The sequence below is a fragment of the Ahaetulla prasina genome, chromosome 3, assembly GCF_028640845.1.
Source record: "Ahaetulla prasina isolate Xishuangbanna chromosome 3, ASM2864084v1, whole genome shotgun sequence".
NCBI classification, from domain to species: Eukaryota; Metazoa; Chordata; class Lepidosauria; order Squamata; family Colubridae; genus Ahaetulla; species Ahaetulla prasina.
Genome location: NC_080541.1, coordinates 109,513,709 through 109,539,393, shown reverse-complemented (window position 1 = coordinate 109,539,393; position 25,685 = coordinate 109,513,709). Strand labels below are relative to the sequence as shown.

The 25,685-nt window shown below is 38.9% G+C and overlaps 1 protein-coding gene across 1 annotated transcript in view; it reads left to right on the top strand.

Annotated features, from left to right (window-relative positions):
* APBB3 (amyloid beta precursor protein binding family B member 3) overlaps nucleotides 1-25,685 on the top strand; it is an 88,523-nt gene that overhangs the window by 27,810 nt on the left and 35,028 nt on the right. The window contains exons 6-7 of the mRNA XM_058178154.1: nucleotides 7,045-7,172; nucleotides 7,555-7,669. Coding sequence (XP_058034137.1) covers nucleotides 7,045-7,172; nucleotides 7,555-7,669 — 243 coding nt within the window. The remainder of the gene's footprint in view (nucleotides 1-7,044; nucleotides 7,173-7,554; nucleotides 7,670-25,685) is intronic.

Sequence of the window (25,685 nt, the reverse complement as noted above, 5' to 3'; positions counted from 1 at the left end):
CCATTGCCTGCTTCCTAGGACTGAACCAAGTGACTAACCCAAGACGACACAGCCCACTTTGTGCCCAAGGCAGGATTTGCAGTCTCCCTGTTTCTAGCCTGGTTACCTTAACCACTACACTAAATTTTCTCTCATTTGTGCCTTCTTCAAAACAAAACAAAAACAAAATAGTGAAAACACAGGTGCTCTATTTTGTCCAAGAGTAAATTACAGTATTGCATTTATATTAGAACTGTTTGGTGATATAATTCTAAATCTAAAGACTCTGTAAATAAATTTAGATAAATTTATGCTGAGAGCTGAGATGTATAAACAGTGTGTTGTCTGGGTATAGTTAGTTTGAGCAATAATCATCGTAATAACAATAGCATTCATACATAGTAATAATCATATAGTATCTCATCATAACATTGATAATAAATATATAATGACAATAGTGCTTACTTATCCATTTGATAAACTATTTTTACAAAATAGGTCATTCTCTTATATTTTTTCAAATTAACTTCTGTTTCTGCTTGTTAACCATTGATAGAATGAATCCCATATTAAGAAATATTCAGTGTCTTCCTTGTCTTTAATTTTAAGTGTTAAACTATCCATTTCTGCACATTCTGGTATTTTTTTTTTATTACATTCTCTTCTGTAGGGATCTCTATGCTCTTCCAGTGTTGTGCAAATAAAATTCTAGCCGCTGTTAACAAATTTAGTATTAAGTACATATTCCCTTTATTATATTTTTCTGGTATGATACCCAACAGAAGTATTTCCAGTTTTAAGTCTATGTGAAGGCATGCCACCCCAGTTGCAAGTCATGTCCTCCAAAATTAATAGTTATCTATGTCTCAGATTTAGAATAGAATAGAATAGAATAGAATTTTTATTGGCCAAGTGTGATTGGACACACAAGGAATTTGTCTTGGTGCATATGCTCTCAGTGTACATAAAAGAAAAGATAGGTTCATCAAGGTACAACATTTACAACACAATTGATGGTCAATATATCAATATAAATCATAAGGATTGCCAGCAACAAGTTATAGTCATACAGTCATAAATGGAAAGAGATTGGTGATGGGAGGCTCCAGTGACGTCACCCTCCTGCTGGGTGCTCTAACAGAGCACTCCGTGTTAGAAGATTGTAAAAGTCAGTGAAACAGAAAATAAATCACTGTTCACTGAGCTTAGCATAATCTCTGGGTGAAAGAGGTTATCAGAGTTGTGGAAGAGTGGCAGGTCTGACAGGGGGTTTGCTCTCAAGAGCGAATTTTCCTGGATTTATGACCCCACCGAATTCCACTCCCTCCAACTTCAGCACGCTCCTGTTTTTATCAGGAAAAAGGAGAGGAATGTCGCTTCTGCTCTAGAGGACTTATTAAATTGATTGATATTCCAAGCAGACGGGAATTTCACAAGCGTTCGATCTTTGATGCAGAATCAGCACGGCAAGTACCGACTCCCTTTTTGAAACTTGAAACCTTTCTTTGTCTTTGATTAATTGACTTTTAAAATGGCGTCTAAAAGTGAAAGTAAAAATTTTTTAGTACGATGAAGCAGCGTTACTTGTGGATTGTTACAAACGGAGTTTTTTTATACTGAAAGGAGGGAAGGAGAGTTATTAAGTTTGAATTCCTGATTCTTTTGAAGACAGAATGGCAGCTAAACCTTTAAAGCCTTCTGGAAGAAGGGGATCTGAACCAAGTCTTGAGGAAATATTGAAAGAACAATTAAAACTTTCTGAAGATAGGCAAAAAGAGATGATGGAGAATTTTAATGCAAAAATAAGAGAAGATATTCTTATGGCAGTTCAAGGACTGAGTAAAAAAATTGAAGGATTGGAAGTGGAAATGCAACAGATCTCTCAGTCAAATAAGCATTTAGAAGACGAAATGAAAGGTGTTCAGAAAAAAGTGGATCAAAATGAAGATCAGGTTGTGATATTACAATATAAACTTATGGAAGGAGCTCTTAGAATTCGTGGTATGCAAGAAGAGCGTGGAGAAGACTTAAGAAAAATTATATCAGAAGCATTGGCTGAATTTATTGAAGTGGACCCCAAGAGGTAGCTTACCAAATTGATAAAATATATAGAGTTAATTCTTGGATTGCAAGACAGAGAAAGCTTCCTCGGGACATTGTGGTTTATTTTGTGAAAAGGACTATGAGAAATCAAATTCTGCAAGTTTCATATCAGACAACTTTAAAAATTGGAGAACAGGAGTTGAAGGTGTTGAAAGAGATTCCTTCAAAGATGTTAAGAGACAGGAAGGAATTTGCTTTTTTTACACAAGAACTTAAAAAACATCAGATTCAATTCAGATGGGAGGTGCCAGTTGGACTGACACTATTCTATCAAGGAAGGAGATATAGAATTGACACTGTTTTAAAGGCAAAGGATTTTCTTTCTACAGTTTTGAAAGTCGAAATAGAAGTGATAGAAAAACTTCAAGAGACTCAAGAAGGCGTGGTGATCCAAGAGCCTTTATTGCTGCCAGTATTAGAGGAACCACAAGAGCAAAGGGTGACAAGAGGAGCCCTTAAGCGTAAAGAAGAGCAACAGTCTCAAAGTAAAAGTCAGGATCCCATTATGGAAGCTGTGGGAGGAGCTAGACGGAAGATACCGGAGGAGGAGCTTCCGTTGTCTGCTTCAAAGCTTCAGGAGGCCAGTAATGGCAAATAGAATCTTGTCATGGAATGTTAATGGCTTGAATTCAGCTCAGAAAAGAAGGAAAATATTTCACTACTTGAAACAATTAAAATGATGTGATTTGTTTGCAAGAGACACATATAAAATTATCAGACCAAAAATATTTAATTAATTCAAAATTGGGTAACCATTTTGTTGCATCAGCTTTGGAAAAGAAGCATGGAATTGTTGTATATATCAGGAAGGATATACCAGCTAAGCTAATTGAGGCAGATATTCAAGGAAGATTTATTGCTATTGAACTGGTGATAGATGCAAAAAAGACTTTGTTGATAGGTATTTATGCACCTAATCAGCAACAAGAAAAGTTTTACAAAATGTTACATGAGAGGTTGACCCTCTGGGATTATAGTTCGTTTATTTTATTAGGAGACTGGAATGGAGTAATTGATACAAGAAGGATAAGAGAACCTCCTCCAAGAAGATACCTATACATGCAAAATTACCAAAATCCTTTTTGAAATGATGGAAGACTTTGAGTTTAGAGATATATGGAGGTTACGGAATCCAGATGAGAGAGATTTTACTTTTTTCTGATAGGCATCAATCTTTTTCACGCATTGATTTTATTTTAATTTCTAATGACTTGCTTTCTAGGGTGAAGAAAACGAAGATATTTCCGAGGTGTTTAACTGACCATAGCCCAGTATGGATGGAATTATTACAAGGGAAAAAAGGTGGTAGAACATGGAGGTTGAATGAAAATCTGTTTAGATATGAGGATAATGTAACTTATTGTAAGAAACAGTTAAAAGAATTTTTTGATTTTAATATGTACAAAGGGACACCTATAGGAACTGTGTGGGAAGCGAGCAAAGCGTTTATTAGAGGGATATTGATTTACTTGGACAACAGGCAAAGGAATAATAAACAAAGGCAGCGTAGATATTTGGAAGAAGAAATTCAAAGGAAGCAACAGTTATTAATTCAAAACCCACAAGATCATAAACTTAAAGAGGCTATAAAAATATTACAGAGTCAATTTAATATGTTAATGGCAGACCAGGTGGCAACGAATATACAATATGCTAAACATAATACCTTTTGTAATGCAAATAAACCTGGGAGATGGTTGGCATATAATTTAAGGAAGAAACAGAAAGCACGTGTCATACAAAAAATAGAATATAAAGGTAAAGAGATATACCAACAGGATAAAATTAAAAGGCATTCCCAGAATTTTATACTGCACTTTATGCAAAAGACAAAATATTGGATAGGGACATTTATGATTACTTGAAAGATTATAAGGTTAATATTCTAACATTAGAACAGAGGGAGGAGCTGAATCGGCCGATAGCTACTAGAGAAATAGTGGAGGCAATTATACAATTAAAATGGGAAAACCCTGGTACAGATGGTCTTACAGCAACTTATTATAAAAACACAGGATGAAATATTAGGCCCACTTAAAGAATTATTTAATCAGATACAATTAGGGTGGGAATACCCCGTCATGGAAAACATCTTTTATTTCACTGATACCGAAGAGGAGCAAGACTGCTCTAAACCTGGTAACTACAGGCCGATTTCACTTTTAAATAATGATTATAAGATTTTTGTAAAAATAATAGCAAATAGATTAATGTTAGTTTTACAACAAAGAATTCATACTGATCAATCTGGTTTTATAAAAGGGAGGCAGATGAGGAATAATGTTAGACAGATTATTAATATATTGGAATATTTGGAAAAGAAGAATACTTCAGCGGCACTTATTTTTTTGGATGCAGAGAAAGCCTTTGATCGATTGCATTGGGATTTTTTATTTAAATTAATAGAGAAAATGCAATTTGGAGACTGTTTTATTAGAATAATTAAAGCGATTTATGGAGAGCAAACAGCACAGATTATAGTAAATGGTAGTTTGACAGAAGTTATTAAGATTGCGAAAGGAACAAGACAGGGATGTCCCTTATCACCATTATTGTTTGTTTTGACTCTGGAACCATTATTAGATAAAATACGAGAATTAATGAAAATAGAGGAATTAAGATTAGACAATATGAGTACAAAGTTAGAGCTTTTGCAGATGATGTAGTGGTTACGTTAACGAATCCTATAAATTCAAGTAGATTTTGTTGGAAGTAATTGATAAATATGGAAAGGTATCAGGATTTAAAATAAATCAGAATAAAACAAAAGTGATAATTAAAAATATGTCTATACAACAGAAACAAAAACTAGAGGAAATGACAGGATTTGAGGTAGTAAAAAAGGTTAAATATTTAGGGGTCTATATTAGCTCATCGAACAAGAAACTTTATAAGAATAATTATGACTTGCTATGGCAAAAAGTTCAGAATGATATGAGTGGCTGGAAGAAATTGCAGTTATCCCTATTGGGAAGGATTGCGGCTATTAAAATGAATGTGTTACCTAGATTTTGTTTCTGTTCCAGATGATACCTATAATTAAAAAGGATAAAAATTTGGAAGATTGGCAGAGTGGGATTAATAAATTTATATGGCAGGGTAAAAAGGCGAGGTTAAAATGAAAATAATACAGGACTCACGGGAAAGAGGTGGTTTAAGAATGCCTAACTTTAAACTATATTATGAAGCAGTAACCCTTTCAGTAATAAGTGACTGGTTTAACTTAACAGAGGAAAGAATTTTGAATATAGAAGGTTATGACTTGTTATATGGATGGCATGCGTACTTATTTTATGGAAAAAAGTGGATAGGGCTTTTAAGAATCATGTGTTGAGAAGTGCTCTTTATGGTCTGGAAAAATATTCCTATAAATTAGATTACAAGATTCCTATATGGGCGAGCCCTAGACATGCAATAGAGAATATAAATATAGAACAGAAACAGGAAATGATTACATATAAAGAACTTTTGTATGCTGAAGGAGGTAGATTGCAATTAAAATCATTACAAGTATTAAATGAAGAAGGAGGAATTATACTTGGTTTCAATATGGGCAAATAAGTGCTAGATGGAAAGAAGATCAAAAATTGGTATAATGCAAAGGAGGAAAATTTAATAAAGCAAATTAGAAATCAGACCCAGGAGCATATAAAGAGATTGTATAATGTGTTGCTTGAAATAGATTCGGAAAAGGATTTGGTAAAGGATTGTATGATAAAATGGGCACAGAATATTCAGGAACCAATAATGTTGGAAACATGGGAGAAAATCTGGGTTAGAAATGTTAAGTTTACACAAGCACAGAATTTAAGGAAAATTTTTATAAGATGTTTTATAGATGGCATTTAGATCCCAAAAAATTATCATGTATGTATCCTAATATCCAAGCGAAATGTTGGAGGTGTGATTGTGATGATGCTACATATTTTCATATTTGGTGGACTTGCAAGAAAATTAAGGTCTTTTGGATAAGAATTTGGTGGATTATTCAAAATGTACTGAAGAAGAAGATAAAGTTCCTGCCACAATTTTTCCTTTTGGGAATTATAACGGATTGTACAGGGATTGAGACTAAATTGATTCTGAACTTAATAACAGCAGCAAGACTGTTGATTGGACAATACTGGAAGAAAGAAGAGATACCTACAATAGAAGAATGGATATTGAAAGTTATTAATTTGGCTGAGATGGCTAAAATCTCAGCGTTTTTAAAAGACAATACGCAGGAAAGATATTTAATTGAATGGAAAAAATGGATTGATTATCTACAAAACAGATATCAGATTAAGAAATATCAGATTGCCTTTGAATAATTAGAAAGTTATTTTATGTAATGGGAAGGGGGTTGGGAGACGAAAAGCTTTGGATGTGGTTATTTGGATTGGAAGGGAAAATTTTATTCTATGTTTGGTTTATGTATAACTTTACCTTGTGATTGACCCGGGAAGCCGGGGGGTGGGGGAGGGAGGGGGGTGGGTTTTGGTTTTTTTTTGGGAGGGAGGGGGAAAAAAGGGGGAAAAATGTTTTTGTTTTTTTAAAACTCTTTCAATAAAAAAAAAAAAAAGAGATTGGTGATGGGAACTATTTATCCATTCTTTCAGCCATGCAAGTGAAGATGCCTGGTAATATAACTACCAATCTGGCAACCCAAATTCTAAAAACAATATTCTGTTTTTAGAATATTGTAGCAATTTCAATCTTATTCTTGCTTTTTCCCCTTGCCAATTGAATTTTGACATTAATCTATTCAGTTCCTCAAAATATTTTTGTCCAACTTTATTGGAATTGTTTGGAACAAGTATAGTAATCTCAGCAAAATGTTCATTTTAATGGTAGCTATTCTTCCTATCAGTGATTCCCAGTCACAATCTGTCCCCATTATTAACAGCTTTTGCTAAACATGCCTTAGACAGAGGGATTTTCATTCCTGCACCATTCACACTTCTCGGCCTTCCTTAACAGGGTCAAAACATGGTGATGATTCTCAAGGAGGACACAATGAATTTGGTGGATCCTTTGGACCACAGTCTCATCCACTGCCAGCCCATCATCAATATTCGTGTTTGGGGGGTGGGCTGCAACAAAGGCAGGTGAGTATTAATGGGTGGTTTGGAGAAAGGAGACCTTCTTACTGAAACCAAACTCCAAGGGCAACTTTTCAGTCTACATGTTGTATCTAGTGAGTTATTAAGCTATAGATGCTGTTGGGTGCAAAAATGTAGGATTACCCACCACCACCCTGACTTTCCCATGGGATCTCCTGCTACTTCTTTCTACCCGTATCACGTGGGATCACCATTTATTCCCAAGCTATTAAAAGGGTAGCTACTTCAGATACTTTTCATTAATCGTTCTTTTTCCCCCCTACATGCTATGCTTGATCAAGGGACAGGTAAGTTTCCCTCTTCCTCCTGAAGCAAAGCTAGTGCTTGGAGCCCTGCTCTTGCTCATTGGGCTCTCCTCTCCTTGCAGGGATTTTGCTTTCGTGGCCAGTGACAAGGACACGTGTGTGCTGAAGTGCCATGTCTTCCACTGCAATGTGCCTGGCAAGGCTATTGCCAAAGCTCTGCATGAAATGTGCTCCAAGGTATCCCTCCTGACTTGTAGCACAGTTCTTTACATTTATACGTAATCACACACACACAAACACAAATACATCATGTGCATGTGCACCCAGACACACATATGCTACAAATGGAAAGGTTGTGGTTCTGAAATGTACTTTTAGTGCAGCGTCAAGAGTTTTCAGTACTGTAACTAAGTAACAGACATCACTGATGTTTCATTCTGCAGGAATGGGAGACAAAATGAGCATTAAAATAATCTTAGTCTCTTTATATATTTTCCAAATCAATGGAAAATTATTTAAAGGGACCAAAGACTTTGCCAGTCTATCTCTGCATGATAATTCTCTGAAAATTGAAAGATGAAGTTGGGAGGGCAGAAACAAAAAAATACTGGAAAGATTTCCCTAAAGATCCCTCTGATGTGTTGTGGCTTGGACCACCTCCTCAGATTATATGAGTCGGATTATAGCATATACAGTCCACTCATGCTTCCTAGTGCATAAACACAGAAACAATGGGGAGTGGGGGGGGGGAAGCAGAAACACACACATACCAGTATGACACATTACTTCATTACATAGAAGAAGCTAGAGACCTCCCTGTGGCCATGGCTGGAAAAGAGGCCAGAAACAATTCCAGAATACTTGCTTCGCATCTTTTCCCTTCCTTCCTACTTTCCCCAAATTTTACCTGCTACTGTGTCTATTACAAGCTTTCTGTTGCTATACCTGGCAGCAGTGGGAGAGTTTATTCTTATTTATTTATTTATTTGTTTTATTTATTTGTCAAGCATGTATGAGAAAATAAGTATAACTGTAAACATAACATAAACTTATAAGTATAAACAGGTATAAGTATAAACATAAGAAATGAGTACAAATAAATGGGAACAGTAGAACAGGGATGGTAGGCATGCTGGTGCACTTATGCAAGCCCCCTTACAGAACTCTTAGGAATGGGGTGAGGTCCACAGTAAACTGTTTAAGGTTAAATTTATGGGGGTTTGAGGATGTAACCACAGAGTCAGGTAGTGCATTCCAGGCATTGACCATTCTGTTGCTGAAGTCGTATTTTCTGCAATCGAATTTGGAACGGTTTACAATGAGTTTGTATCTATTGTTTGCCCGTGTATTATTGTGGTTGAAGCTGAAGTATTCATTGACAGGTAGGACACTGTAGCAGACAATTTTGTGTACTAAGCTTAATCAGACTGCAGGTGGCATAATTCTAGGTTGTCCAGGCCTAAAATTTCAAGCTTGGTGGCATAAGGTATTCTATTGCAAGAAGAGGAGTGGAGTACTCTTCTCGTGAAATACCTCAGGACTCGTTCAATTGTATTAATGTCCGATATACAATGTGGATTCCAGGCAGACAAGCTGTATTCAAGTATTGGTCTGGCAAAGGTTTTGTATGCCCTGGTTTGCGGTACAATGTTATCGGAGAAGAAGCTTCGCAAAATTATGTTAACAACTCTTAATGTCTTTTTGGCAATGCTATTATAGTGAATTCTAGGGCTTAGATGTTTTGAAATTACTTCTAGGTCCTTGACAGAGTGAGGGTCGTCTATGAGATCGTATCCGCCCAGCTTGTATTTGGTGTTCTGGTTTTTCTTGCCAATGTGTAAAACAGAGCATTTGTTGGTTGAGATTTGAAGTTACCAATTGTTCAACCATTCTGACACATAGTTTAGGTCACTTTGTAGGGCAGCAATATTGTCGGTGGTATTAAATAGTTTTACGTCATCAGCGAAGAGGATGCAGTTGCTTATAATATGATTGCAAAGGTCATTTATGTATATTAGAAAGAGAGTGGGTCCTAGAACGCTGCCTTGGGGGACACCGCTGTTAACTGGTGTAGGGTTTGATAGGGCACTCTTTATTTTGAACTTGTTGCCTGTTTGACAGGAATGCAGCTATCCATTTGTGCAGTGATCCGGAAATGCCGGAGGAGCGTAGTTTTAACAGTAGTTTGTCGTGTGCCACTGAATGAAAGGCTTTGCTGAAGTCTATGTAAATTGTGTCGATTGCTTTACCCTGGTTGAGTCTTGTAGTCTAAATACAAAACAGTGTAGGAGTTGTAAATTACAGGTCAATTTTTTTCTGAAACCAAACTGCTTGTTAGAGAGTAGGTTGTTTGACTTTAAGTGTGGGGTAATGGATTGGTTTCTGATTGATTCCATGACTTCGCAGGTGACACAACATAATGAGATTGTTCTATAATTTTCAACTAGGCTGGGGTCTCCCTTTTTGAAGATAGGAATGATCGTGGCTAATGACCATAGGTTGGACAAGGAGCTGGTTCTGAAAGATATCTCATAGATTGTGGTTTGGCTATGGCAGTGGAAAGCTTTTTCAAGAAGTAGGCACATAATCCACAAGGGCCAATAGATAGAGATGGTTTTAGGTTGCATAATGCCTTTTCAATGTTATCTTCTGTAAAATCAATATGTAGCAGATTGTTGCAATTAGTTGTGATATGGCTAGGAAATGTAGGGCATGAGCCATTGCTGTTGACAAAGACTGAACTGAAGAACGTGTTGAAGAGATTGGCCTTAATGGCTTCATCATTAACAGTTTTCCCACTAGGCCCTTTTAGGGGTGGCATGGTTTTCAAGTCTTTAAGTTTGTTATTTACAAAATTATAGAAGGTGCGGGGTGGATTTTGTGTGTAACAGCTTTTCCTCTTGTTTGCAGTAGTAATTGGGGCATTCTGTCTTTATCTGATGGTTTTATAGCGGCTTTTAAAGTTAGCTACGTAGCCAGTTTTGTTTTTTTGCCAAAGAGATTTTTGGGGGGATTGGAGCTTCCTTATTGTTATGGGTAATTTGTTTTTTTCTGGCTTTGAGGGTTACTATCAGAGGTGGGTTTCAGCAGGTTCTGACCAGTTCTGAAGAACCGGTAGCAGAAATTTTGAGTAGTTCAGAGAACTGGTAGTAAAAATTCTGACTGGCTCCACCCCCATCTATTCTCTGCCTCCCAAGTTCAAGCTAATCAGGAGGAAATGGGGATTTTTCAGTAATCTTTCCCTGGATTGGGGAGGGAATGGAGTTTTTATAGTATTCTTCCCCTGCCATGCACACCAAGCCATACCCACAGAACTGATAGTAAAAAAATTTGAAACCCACCACTGGTTACTATTGATACATATAGTTTAATGGCTCTTTTGACTTTTGTTTTGATAAAACAAAAAAGTTTTATAATGGTCTTCAGCAGTATTACAGCCAGTGAACAGAATGTGCCAATCAAGAGATGAGAGGTCAACAACTATGAGATCATATTTTCTTTTTTAAAGTTATAATTTGGAATCCCGTCATTATGATCTTCTCTGCAAGGATGTATGGTTAGTACTGCTTTTTGCTAGTGAATTTATTGTGTAGATTAATTTGCGTTTGCTGGTTTCACTCTTGCAAATGATTCTGCAGAAGCATGGGGCCACCAAGCAGTCACTGTTCTTGAACTCAGGGCCATCGCAGGAAACATTGATGATTTCATCAGGAGAGATGGTCGATGTTTGAAAGTTGCTGATGATATTGTGGACCTTTGTGATATCATCTGATTCATTGGTGTCCTCTATACAGTTGAATACAAACAATAAAGTTTATATTCAACTGTACTTTTACTGTTTATTGTACAAATTTTTACAGCCTGCAACATTTTATTGTAGTTCTGAATGGTTGCAAACTTTGTGGGCTCCTTGGTGACTTCTGAGCTTAGTTGTTTGCTACAAAGTTTTCATTGCCCAACTACCATGTCTCTCCTAAAAATAAGACCTGGTCTTATTTTCTTTTGGGCTCCAAAATAAGCACTAGGACTTATTTTGGGAGGATGTTTTTTCCCCATGTACTTTAAGAGTACATGGGAGACCCACTTCTTCTGCTTGCTTGTGGTGGGGCAAGAGGCTACGTGGTGTCCTAGTGCCACTGCTGCAAGGCAGGGAAGGTGGAGCTGCCGCACGTGCCTTGCACTGGCTTACCTTCGGGCCCCTGCAGCCAGGCCATCCATGTCCCAACACCTGCCTTGCTTTGCAGCTCCAGCAGCCCTGTCCAGCAGTGTGGCCACCAGCCCACTTCTTCTGCTTTCTCACATGGCTGCAACAGAGCAGGAGGCTGAGTGATGTGCTGGTGCAGCAACCGCAAGGTGAGGCAAGGAGGGTGGAGCTGCCCCACATGTCCTGCACCAGCTTACTTCAGGGTCCACGCAGCCAGGCCATCCACGCCCTGACACCTGCCTTGCCTTTGGCCATGGCACCAATGCATCGCTTGGCCTCCTACTCCATTGCAGCCATGTGAGCAAGCAGAAGAAGTGGGCCAGCAGTCACACACAAGGTCCTGCTGGATGGGGCTGGTGGAGCTGTTGCCGCGAGGCAAGGAAGGTGTTGGGGTGTGGATGGCCTGGCCGTGGGGGCCTTGAGGTAAGCTGATGAGGGGTGCATGGGGCAGCTCCCCCCCACCTCACCTTGTGGCCGTGGCATCACAAGCAACCAGACGGAATGAGCAGATGGCCGGCTGCGCAGGGGCTTAAGTAGGGCTTGTTTTTGCGGTAGGGCTTATATTGAGTGCACACACACAAAACATGGAACGTCTTATTTTCAGGATAGGTCTTATTTTGGGGGAAATATGGTAGATAACATCACATTGATGTTACTTTGTTGGGTAATGAAACATCTGCCAGCTAATAACCAAGTTTAGAGAGCTCCAAGAATTCCACATTCCAAGTCTGAGCTGCAGATATTCATTTCTACAATTTATATTTGCAGACAAGAAACTGGATGAAACAGTAATGGAAATACTTCAAATCTCACACAGGAAATTGCATGAAAGAGCTACTATTGTTCTATCTGAGAATACAATAGCAGAGGAGAAGGACAAAAATACACAGGATATGCTTAGAGGTAGTGAAACTATACCAAAGGATTAGTGAAGAAAGAAAAAGCAACTTTTATAGTAGCTATATTTCTTGGAGGCTTATCTGAAATGTACAGTGCATTCATATTTGGATAAGAGACAAATCTGAAGGCATAGGTACTATTTCATTTTTTAAAATGAATGCTTGGAGATTAATTAGCATAGAAGGAATTAACATAATGATATAATATATAGATGAATACTGGTATGTGCTTGGACCTGGATAGCTTTAGATGTCATCTATAGTCATTAAAATGTGAAGGTCCAGGAGTGGGCTTCTTGAGAAAGGCTTTGAACCCTGTGGAATGACATCCGGCTATTCCTTTTTGTGGAGTTGTAATAAGAATAAAACCAGTTGCATGGGTGCTCCTGGTGGTCAGGGCAGCATTAAAAAAGGCAATTATATTCAGAATAAAAAACAGCAGATCACTACAAATAGCAAAGCATGAAAGAAAGAAAATTGTTTATTTGTTTTATTTCACCCAAGTTGCTCTGTTTTTGATATTCATACCAAAAACAGAGCAACTTGGGAGAAATAAACAAATACATAGAATCAGAACAAGTAAAAAGAAAAGAGGAAACACGAGGGTGGAATTTTTTAAACACCACAGGAAAAGTTAATGAATTAGTTTTGAAACATTCAAGCAGTGCGAGTTGTAGACTTGGTGGGGCCTAAGCCAATGTTTCTCAACCGTGGCAATTTTAAACTGTGTGAACTTCAATTACTAGAATTCAGTGCTGAATGACTCCATGTATACCCAGAGCTCAGTGCTGACTGAGGAATTCTGGGAGTTGAAGTGCACCAAGTTAAAGTTGCCAAGGTTGAGAAATATTGCCCTAAGCCCGTGATGGTGAACCTATGGCACAGGTGCCACAGGTGGCACACGGAGCCATATCGGTGGGCATGCGAGCATTGCCCTAGCTCAGCTCCGGCATGCATGCACGCACTGGCCAGCTGATTTTTGGGCCTTCCAGGCTCACCAGAAGTCGGGAAACGGGACGTTTCCAGCCTCTGGAGAGCCTCTGGGGGCGAGGCTATATTCGCCCTCCCCAGGCTCCTAGAAAAGCTCTGGAGTCTAGGGAGAACAAAAAACAGGCCTTCTGGTCCCACCGGAAGTCAGCATATGGGCCGTTTCTGGCTTCTGGGGGGCCTCCAGAGGGGTAGGAAAGGCCATTTTTGCCCTCCCCAGTCTCTAAGAAAGCCTCTGGAGCCTGGGGAGGGCGAAAAACAGGCCTACCCAGCCCACCGTGCCATCACATGCCAAAAGCGGGGGGAGTGCAGGGGAGTCAAGCGTGCATGAACTGGGGGGTGGGCGCATTGAATTATGGATGTTGGCACGTGTGTGCACGACCACCCCCACGCTCCCCACGCTTTTGGCCCACGATGGCAAAAAGGTTAGCCATTACTACCCTAAGCTATATAAAGCTTGGAGGCACCTTGTTAAGAAGTTTCATTAGGATGCCTCACTAAGCTGCTTACCAAAACAGGATGTTGGGTCACTAGAAAAAACAATGAAAACATATATAGGAAGTATTGTTTTAAATACTTTTTTTTTCAAATGAATGCATGTACTGATTAAATATTTATCATTTGGATGGCTTGATCTCTCTCATAGATTATAATATAGTACTCATTATTCTGGGAATAATACTAAATAATACTAAAGCCTACAAACTTGAAATTTGCCAGGTACCTTTCTCTTGGCTTCTAGGTGGTCACTAAGAAAGGATTTTTTGAAATGACCATCAGAGCATTAGTATTTCCTATATTATTATAACACACTCTGATGCTAATTAGTTAGATGATCTACTCCCTCTCGCAACTTGAAAATAACCCTGGAGAGAATGGGATAGCATAGGACAGGCTTCTGTGGGGCAAACCTAACGGAAAGAAGGGGCTAGAAAGCCTGAGGGAGAGAAGGGGATAGGATAGGAGATATTTCTGTGGGGCAAGGCTGAGGGAGAGAAGTGGAGATGAGAGGCTTCTGTGGGGTCAGCCTGAGAGAGAGAAGGGGAGAGGAACGGATCTATGGGGCCAGCCTAAGGGAGAGAAGGGGAGAGGGGAGGATCTATGGGGCCAGTGTGAGGGAGAGAAGGGGAGAGGAGAGGGTCTATGGGGCCAGCCTGAGATAGAGAAGGGGGTAAGATAAGAGAGGCTTCTGTGGAGCCAGCCTGAGGGAGAGGAGAGGCTTTTGTGGGGCCAACCTGAGGGAGAGAAGGGGGTAGGATAAGAGAGGCTTCTGTGGAGCCAGCCTGAGGGAGAAAAGGGGAGAGGAGAGGATCTATGGGAAAAGCCTGAGGGAGAGAAGGGGATAGAGAGGAGAGCCTTCTGTAGGGCAAGTCTGAGGGAGAGAAGGGAGAGGAGAGGCTTCTGTGGGGCTAGCCTGAGGGAGAGAAGGGGAGAGGAGAGGCTGATCGTAACTACTCATTAATTATCAAACTCTGTCGATTTAACAAGCCCAATCACATAGTTTCGTAGCTAGTATATATAAAATACTGACAAAATAAGTAATCATGATCAGTTTTATTAATATAAGTAATAATTAATTCATTTGCAAAATTAGAAAACTGATAACAGGAAGCGCACGGCCTCAGCTCTGCGCTCGGGGAAGCGAGGGGGAGTGGTGTGACAGTAGCTTCCCTGCTCAGCCCTGACAAGTGATGCATGGAGCCCGCACCAGCGTCCCGAGATAAGCAGAGAAGATCACCGCTTGTAAGCAGACAAGCAGAGGTAGCAAGCATACACTGCACTGTGGGAAAAATAAGATGCCCTTTTGTCCCACAGAGCCTGCCGCCACTTGAGGGGGGGGATGAGGAGAACGGTGAGACTCAGGGAGTAGGTCAGGTGGAGCTGGCTGACTGGGGAGGGATGCTCAGAAGCTGCCCCCACCGCTACCAGAAGTTTGGGTGCCTCGGCTGAAGCACAGATCCCTCTCTCCCTCTCCCTCTCTCTCTCTCTCTCTCACACACACACAGAAAAACAGAAATTGGAGAGCTCTCTTGCTCTCTCTCTCTAAGCACCCCATGTGCACAAAGACAGCTCATTTGAGGAAAGGGTTGGGCGTGCTTGGCTGTAGGAGGAGCTGTGGCAAATGGGGTTGTTTTGTTTGCCGCCGCCGGAGCTTTCCCCACCCACCACCACCCAGATGCTCTCGCTGCTCCCAAGCATTTCTTTACGTACCTGATTTCCAGCTCCATCACATTTCTCGCCATCATATGCAGGAAAAAAAAGTTTGTGGGACTAAGAAAAGAAATTCACTCAATCAATTCCAAGTGAGATCTTTTTCTTTCATGAGAAGTTGGAATTGATTGATTGAACTTTTTTTTTAGCCCTACACAAACTTTCATTTCCCTGCACACGATGGCGAGAAATGCAAAGGAGCTGGAAATCAGGTAGGCAAAGAAATCCTTGAGGAATTTATTTTCCTAGACAGCACAACCCTGCAGCTTCCTGGCCAGGGCAGGGGAGAGCATTTTCCCAGCCAGCACGGGCATGCAGCTTCCTGGCCAGGGCAGGGGAGAGTGGGAGGTCTACAACTCGAGGCTGAGGTCTACAACTCGAGGCACAGGTCTACAACTCGAGGCTGAGGCAATCAGAAGGGGGTAGGCCTTGTTGCCTGGATGGGAGGCAGGCGCAGGCCTATGAGGCCATGACGATCAGATGGAGTAGGCCATGGCCAGCGGCTGGGCAGGTGCAAGTTGACCACCCTTCCCAGCCCTGCTTCCCTGAGGGGGCACCTGGCTTACCTGTTCTGCTTCTGGAGCAGACGGGAGCAGGCTAAGTCAGACAAGTGAGAAGCCACTGCGCCATAGGCTGCCTCAAAGGCAGGCAAGTAGGCTGGGCTGCATGGCCACGTGGTCGAGGCAAGGGAGCCAAAGCGCAGCTGCAGCTATGCCACAGTGTGACTTTACGGCATCTGCCAAGATGTGCGAGGCCAATAAGTAGTGGGGAGGTGGGGAGGGGAGGGGCCAGCCAAAATTTTTACACACGAACCGGCCCGAACCAGCTGAATCCCACCACTGGTTCCAGAGTACAGGACAATGGATAATGGATTTGAACAACAGGAAGGCAGATTCCAACTGAATGTCAAGAACTGTTCACTGTAAAAAGGTGTTATAGCAGAACCAATATTCAAGAAAAGTGGTAGAGTCGTCAACACTGGATGCATCTGAGTAGAGTTAAGAAGCCTTGATTTGGCTTCGTCAACTGGGTAGGGGGCTGGACTTGATGGTCTAAAGGGCCCCTCTATATTTTTATGATTTTTTCATTTTGCACCAAACAGTACCAATTTGAACAAATTTCTTTTCAGGTGGGGAGGGGGAGTAGAACTCCTTAGCATCAGAGCATGCTAATCATAATATAGGAAATACTAATGCTCTGATGGTCATTTCAAAAAATCCTTTCTTAGTGATCACCTAGAAGCCAAGAGAAACATACATGGCAAATTTCAAGTTTGTTAGCTTTACGGTTCTAGAGATTTCATGATTACGGCCTGAGTGGTTCTCGCTTTTATATATATAGATTACCAGAGTCTAGGGAATTCGAGGGTTCTGCACAGCATCTTAGCTGTTTCTAGTACGGACAGCTCTTGTGTCATTCCTGGAAACTGTTGGAGCTAGTCTCCTAACTTAGAAGTCAGAGTCCCAAGAGCTAATACTACTATTAGGGCCACTTTTACCTTTACTTTATTTCCAGTTCCTCCTTCATTCTCTGGTAGTTCTTCAACTTCTATTCCTTCTTTCTGGAGTTGCTGTCACCTGGCACTGTTACATCTATCACTACTGCTGTCTTCCAGTCTTTGTTTACTACCATGATGTCCTGTTGATTAGCCAGTACCTGCCTATCTGCCTGGATCTGGAAATCCGAAAGTTCTTAGTCCTTTTATTTTCCACAATCTTCTGTGGGGTTGCCTATCTAGACTTCAAAAAGTCTAGCCCCATGATGGCGAATCTATGGCATGTATCAGTGGGCAAGCAGTGTGCTGATTTTCGGGCATTCTGGGCTCACTAGAGGTAGGAAAACAGGCTGTTTCCTGCCTCCAAAGGGCCGGGGGGGGGGGGGTTGGGGAAAGCCCGTTTTTCTCTCTCATCTGGCTCCAGAGCCTCTCTATGAGTCTGGGGAAAGCGAAAATGGCCTCTCCCCCCACCCCCTCCGGAGGCCAGAAACTGCCCATTTGCCAACAGGGAGTGACATTTTTTTGCTGTTCCCAGCCTCCAGAGTCTCTCTAGGAGTCTCTGGAGACAGCAAAAAAGCCACTTCCTGTCCAACTGGAAGTTGGCAAACAGGCAGTTTCTGGCCTCCAGAGGGCCTCAGGGAGGGTGGGAAAAGCTGTTTTCGCCCTCCCCAGACTCATAGTGAGGCTCTGGAGCCAGGTGAGAGAGAAAAATGGGCCATCACATGCCAGGAGCAGGGGGGAGGGGGGAGATCACACGTGCATCCCCGGAGGCATGGCGCATAGAATTATGAGTGTGGGCACATGCACACTTGACACCCCCTCTGTCCCCCCCGCCTACTGGCATGCAATGGCAAAAAGGTTAGCCATCACTGGTCTAGCCCATATTCTGTACAATAAATTTTATTTTATATGTATTGAGAGATATATGTGGTTGCTTAAATATTTTTGATAGTTGAAAAAAACTATCCTGAATAAAAAGTTTATTACCACAATTCAAAAATCTATTTAATAATAGGAATAATGGTTCTTTTACAATAGTGGTATGCATCTGTACCATTTACAAATATTACAGAACTATAATTTCCAATAACTTCAGTCACTTTGGCCAATAGTAAGAAACACTAGAAATTATACTATAGCAAATTTAGCATGCCACGTATCTCTATCTTAGTATATTATTATGAGTTTATGTGTACATATAATAAATGCATATATTTTTAATTCTAATTGAATTCGAGCTGATTGAGTTCTTACAGGCTTCACAATTATGTATCAGGTTTTTTGTGAAATAAAATGATCAAATCATTATCCAGTTTTTAATGAAAATCAGTCTGAAAAAGAATCTGAATTATTGCTGACCATCTCTTTATTCTAGAAGAGATTAAGGAAGGGCCTCTGGTGGCTCAACAGGCTAATGCAGCCTGTTATTAACAGCAACTGCCTGCAATATTGCAGGTTCAAGTCCCACCAGGCCCAAGGTTGACTCAGCCTTCCATCCTTTATAAGGTAGGTAAAATGAGGACCCAGATTGTTGTGGGGCAATAAGTTGACTTTGTATATAGTATACAAATGGATGAAGACTATTTTTTTTTTTTATTATTCAAAAAGTTTTACAAAATTTTTCCCCCCCTTTCCCCCCCTCCTCCCCCCTCCCTTCGCAACCCCCCTCCCCCGACTTCCCGGAACAAGCACAAGGTATAGTTAAAAGTAAAACAAACATATGCTAAAAATTTTCGTCCCAACTTAATTATACCCCTCAATCATCAATTCCTAACTTCCCCAAAGCAATCAAACATAATACATCATAATCATTCAAAAACAGTCTGATAACTCTTAGTCTGATATCTACGTTGAATATAGTCAATCCATTTTTTCCATTCCTTTAAGTATCTTTCTTGCGTATTGTCTTTCAAAAAGGCTGATATCTTCGCCATCTCAGCCAAATTGGCAACTTTCAATATCCATTCTTGTATTGTTGGTACTTCTTTTTTCTTCCAATATTGTCCTATTAGTAATCTTGCTGCAGTTATTAGATTTAAAATAAATTTAGTCTCAATTACTGTACAATCCGTAATAATTCCCAACAAGAAAAATTGCGGCAGGAACTTTATCTTCTTTTTCAGAACATTTTGTAAAATCCACCAAATTTTTATCCAAAAGGCCTTTATGTCCTTACAAGTCCACCAAATGTGAAAATATGTAGCGTCATCACAATTACATCTCCAACATTTTGCTTGCATTTCTGGATACATACACGATAATTTTTTAGGATCTAGATGCCATCTATAAAACATTTTATAAAAATTTTCCCTCAGATTCTGTGCCTGCGTGAATTTAACATTTCTAACCCAAAATTTTTCCCACGTTTCCAATAATATTGGCTCCTGAAAATTTTGTGCCCACTTTATCATACAGTCCTTTACCAAGTCCCTTTCAGAATCTATTTCAAGTAACACATTATACAATCTCTTTATGTGCTCCTGAGACTGATTTCTAATTTGCTTTACCAAATTTCCCTCGTTCTGCTCTATACCAATTTTCTGATCTCCCTTCCATCTAGCACGTAATTGCTCATATTGAAACCAAGTATAATTTTTCCCTTCCTCTCTTAATACTTGCAGAGATTTTAACTGCAAATTACCTCTTTCAGTATACAAAAGATCTTTATATGTAATCATTTCCTGCTTCTGTTCTATGTTTATATTTTCTACTGTATGTCTAGGACATGCCCATATAGGAACCTTATAATTTAGTTTATAAGAGTATTTTTTCCAAACACGCAGAAGGGCATTTCTTAGCACATGATTTTTAAAGGCCTTATCCACTTTTTTGTCATAAATTAAATATGCATGCCATCCATATAACAAATCATAACCTTCTATATTCAAAATTCTGTCCTCTGTTAAATTAAACCAATCACTTATTGCAGAGAGAGCAGCTGCTTCATAATATAATTTAAAATTAGGCATTTTAAACCTCCCTTTCCGAGAATCTTGAATTATTTTCATTTTAACCCTAGCTTTTTTACCTTCCCATATAAATTTGTTAATTCCCTTCTGCCATTCCTCAAGATTCTTATCTTTCTTAATTATTGGTATCATCTGAAAGAGGAATAAAAATCTAGGTAAAACATTCATTTTAATAGCAGCAATTCTCCCCAGCAAAGATAATTGCAATTTTTTCCAAACAATCAACTCCTTCTGAACTTTTTGCCATAAAACCTCATAGTTATTCTTATACAATTTCACATTTGATGGCGTAATATAAACCCCTAAGTACTTAACCTTCTTTACAATTTCAAATCCTGTTACTTCCTCTAGTTTTTCTTTCTGTTGTCTGGCCATATTTTTTATTATCACTTTTGTCTTTTTCTGATTTACCTTAAACCCTGAGACATTCCCATATTGATCAATTATTTCCAACAAAGATTTACTAGAATTTATAGGGTTTGTTAAAGTAATCACCAAATCATCTGCAAAAGCTCTTAACTTATATTCATACTGTCTAACTCTAATTCCCTCTATCTCCTTGACTTCTCGTATTTTATCCAATAATGGTTCTAGAGTTAAAATAAACAATAATGGTGATAAAGGACATCCCTGTCTTGTTCCTTTCGCAATCTTAAAAGGTTCTGTTAAGCTACCATTGATTATAATCTGTGCTGTTTGCTCTCCATAAATTGCCCTAATTATTCTTAAAAACCATCTCCAAATTGCATCTTTTCTATTAATTTAAATAAAAATCCCAATGCAATCGATCAAAAGCTTTCTCTGCATCGAGAAAATAAATGCTGCTGGAATAAAATTTTTCTTTTCTAAGTACTCCAGTAAATTAACAATCTGCCTAACATTATTCCTCATCTGTCTCCCTTTTATAAATCCAGATTGATCATTATGAATTCTTCGCTGCAGAATCAACATTAATCTATTAGCTATTATTTTAACAAAATCTTATAATCATTATTTAAAAGTGAGATTGGCCTATAATTCCCAGGTTTAGAACAATCCTGTTCCTCTTTGGTATCAATGAAATAAAAGAGGTTCTCCATGAGAATTCCCCTCCTAGTTGTATCTGATTAAATAATTCCTTAAGTGGACCTAACATCTCATCCTGTAAATTCCTATAATAACTAACTGTAAGCCCATCCGTACCAGGAGTTTTCCCATTTTAATTGTTTAATTACCAAAATAATTTCTTCCGAGGTTATAGGCCGATTCAATTCATCCGTTTGTTCTAAAGTTAAATTTTTAACCTTATATTCCTTCAAATATTTATCAATATCCCTATTCAATATATTATCTTTAAGATATAAATTTGTATAATATTCTAAAAAAGCTTTTTTAATTTTATCCTGTTGATATCTCTCTTTACCTTTGTATTCTATTTTTTCTATAGTACGTTGGATTTGTCTTTTCCTTAAAGTGTATGCTAACCACCTACCAGGTCTATTTGCGTTACAAAAGTATTATGTTTGGCATATTGTATATTTGTTGCCACCTGATCAGCCATTATCATATTAAATTGATTCTGTAGTAACTTTATTGCATCTTTAAGTTTTTGATCATGTGGGTTATGTATTAATAATTGTTGTTTCTTATAAATTTCCTCTTCTAAATACCTACGCTGTCTTTGTTGCTTATTTCTCTGTCTATTATTAAGATATATTAATACACCTCTCATAAAAGCTTTACTGCAGTCCCAAACCATTTCTATCGATGTTTCATTATTCAAATTATAATCAAAAAATTCTTTCATCTGCTTTTTACATTGATTTACATTATCCTGATATCTAAACAAATTTTCATTTAATCTCCAAGTTCTTCTACCCTCTTTTCCATATTGCAATTCCATCCAAACAGGACTATGATCAGACAAACATCTTGGAAATATCTTAGTTTTCTTCACCCTAAAAAGCAAATCATTAGAAATTAAAATAAAATCAATACGTGAGAAGGATTGATGCCTATCAGAGAAAAAAGTATAGTCTCTTTCCTCCAAATTCCGCAGTCTCCATACATCTCTTAACTCAAAATCTTCTATCATATCAAAAAAGGATTTAGGCAGCTTTGCATGTGCAGGTATCTTCTTGGAAGAAATTCTCTTGTCCTTTCGTGTATCTATTACTCCATTCCAATCTCCCAATATAATACACGATTTATAATCCCATAGAGTCAACTTATCATATAACATTCTATAAAATTTTTCTTGTTGCTGGTTGGGTGCATATATACCAAGCAAGAGAGTCCTTTTTGTTTCTATTGTAAGTTCAATAGCAATATATCTTCCATAAATATCTGCCTCTATTAACTTGGCTGGTATATCTTTTCTCAAATAAACCACTATGCCATGTTTTTTCTCCAAAGCTGAAGCAACAAAATGTTTACCTAACTTTGAGTTTATTAGGTACTTTTGATCTGATAATTTAATATGCGTTTCTTGTAAGCAAATAACATCATTTTAAATTGTTTCAAATAATGAAATATTTTTCTTCTCTTCTGAGCTGAGTTCAAACCATTGACATTCCAAGTCAAGATTTTATTTGCCATTACTGGGCTGCTGAAGCCTTTGGGCAATCAACTGAAGATCGTCCTCCGTATCTTGGCCGTGCTCCTCCACCGCTTCTGTAGCAGAGTCCTGAACTTTACTTTGAGTTTGTTGCTCCTTTTCTTTACGCTTAAGGGCTCCCCTCGTCAGTCTTTGTTCTTGTGGTTGTTCCTCTGATGGTAACATCACTGGAATCACCTCAGCTTCCACACCCATTTGAGTCTCTTGAATTCTTTTTCTATTATTTCTATTTCAAATTTCAGCACTGTAGAAAGAAAATCTTTGGCCTTAAGCACTGTGTCAATACGATATCTTCTTCCCTGATAATACACTGTCAAGCCAACTGGAACCTCCCATCTAAATTGAATCTGGTATTTCTTAAGTTCTTGTGTAAAAAATGTAAAGTCTTTTCTATCCCTTAACATCTTGCGAGGATCTCTTCAAAACCTTCAACTCCTGTTCCCCTATTTTCAAGTTTTTCTGAAAAGCAACTTGCAAAATTTGATTCCTCACTGTTCTTTTCAAAAAATAAACCACGATGTCTCTAGGAAGTTTCTTTTGCCTAGCAATCCAAGAATTAACTCTATAAATTTTGTCAATTTGATAAGCAACCTCTTGTGGATCAAGTTCAATAAATTCAGCCAGAGCTTCTGATAAAAAATTTTTTAAATCTTCCCCTTTTTCCTCATTCAAACCCCTAATTCTCAGAGCTCCTTCCATCATTCTATACTGCATCACCACCACTTGATCTTCATTTTTATCCAATTTGATTTGCATTCCCCCCATTCTATTTTCTATTTGTTGATTTGACTGAACAATTTCTTGCACCTCCTCCTCCACCACCTCCAATCTTTTTGCCAAACCTTGAAAAGCCATCAGGATATCTTCTCTTATTTTTTATTATTCTCTTTATTTCTTCTCTTATTTTCTCATTATTATCCATAATCTCCTTAAACCTTTCTTCAGACACTTTCCTTGCTCTTTAATCAGATCTTCTAAAGCTAGTTCAGAACCCTTCTGCCCCCAGTCTTAGGTGGTTTAGTAGCCATTTCAGTTTTAAAATTCACAAAATATAAGTCTAGAAACTTCTCTTTTCCCTTTAAGTATAGGAGAGCTCAGTTCACTTCATTAAAATCCACACATAACTTTTCTTATCTTCTTATTCGTCATTTTCACTCCCGTTCAGGCGCCATCTTTAAGAGTCAATTAAAACAAAGGAGAAAAAAAAAATTTCTCTTTTTTAAAAGGTAGAAGTCCGGAAATCAGAAATACTTGCAATCCAATAATCGTCCGCTTGCACTCATTCCGTCTGCTTAAAGAGATCCATAAAGATAAGACAATTAGCAGAGATGGACACCTTCTTCTTTTCCTGCTTTTGCAGACACGCACTGAAGTCGGAGATGGCAGGAATATTTATGGGACCCGTCGACCCTTCGAGGCTCTGCTTAATTAAAACAAAGCCTCTGGGGAGGTCTACCAACATTTCCTGCGCTCTTATCTTCCCCCTTTCATCCAGGGAAAAAGATTAAAGCCGGCTTTTCCTGGCTTTTACGATGTTCAGTGTGGAGCCCCTTTAATTAGGGCTCAGCGAAGAGGTGGAGCCACCCGGAAGTCCATGGATGAAGACTATTGCCTGACATAGTGTAAGCCGCCCTGAGTCTTCGGAGAAGGGCGGGATATAAATGCCAAAATAATAATAATAATAAAGGACCAAGTTGCACTGATAGCAGAATCATCTATAGTTCATTTGTTCCCTCGAAATCCTGGAAGCTGTATTTCTAACACTGCATTTGCCCTTTTTTGCAGTCATATTACATTGCTAAACTGGTTGTTTTAGGAATAAGTGATGCAATTCAGGACAGGCTGCTTTAAATCTTTGGTTATTATTGTGCTGTAGTTAAAAGCTATTAGGAAGGAGTGTTTTGGCCTTGGGAGTATAGCACTTATCTACTATTCTTTAACGCAGCAGCTTCTTTCATCTGTCTTGGTAATTAAAGTCGCCTTTTTTTTGCTGATGATTCTTATTTCTAGTATTTTCTATTCTCTGTATAAACTGTTCCATCTTATTTTCCATCTTAAGATCCTGCCCACCATGTATCTATGACTGTCTCATTTCTTCATGTTTGTCGCAATCACTGTGTAATTTAACAGAACTAAATGCCTTATTTCCTAAACTTGTAATTAGATGTGGTATTAAACTGAAAACAACACTTGTACGTTTTCTTGTTTCTGACTTTTTAAATTATAGTTTATGTGGTTGGTCACTTCTCCTAAAAGGTGGGGGGCTAGTAACATCTCAAACCTAGAGGACCATCAGTTGGTGTTAGAGGGTTACTTTTTATTATTGTAATATTTTATTCTTTATTGGAAGGAAAGTGTTCAAGTTGTGAGATTCCTACCTATTTCACAAACTGATGTAAAGGGGAAGAATGCTTGATAAAGGCATCCGCCAAGAGAGGAGGTAATAATAGCAGAAAATAAAGGCAAGAAGGCACGGCAGGGAATGTCAAACACAGAGGATTACTGGGAAAGGCAGGTTGGCGTCCCACTTTTCACCTTGGTTTCAGCCCTAAGTTAGGTTATCATGACATGACATTAATGAATGAATCTACTGGGTACAAACTGTAGAATGAAGAAAAAGAGTTAGCATGGAGCCCTTATACATAGCACCTACTAGTGACTCATGCTGTCCCAGGTAGAAAGCAAAATTGATTATTTTACCATATGGAACAATCTCAGCTATCTAGAGCTCCCTAGAAGTCAATCAGTATGTTGAGAAGACATCTCCATAGCAAGTTGACAAAAGTTGGAAGCAGCATGCAAGAAGGCATCCTGCTTCCAATTATGACATTGAGGGGAAGCATTGATGATACACCTTGATGCATTGCTATTATTTTGCTGTTATTCCCCTAA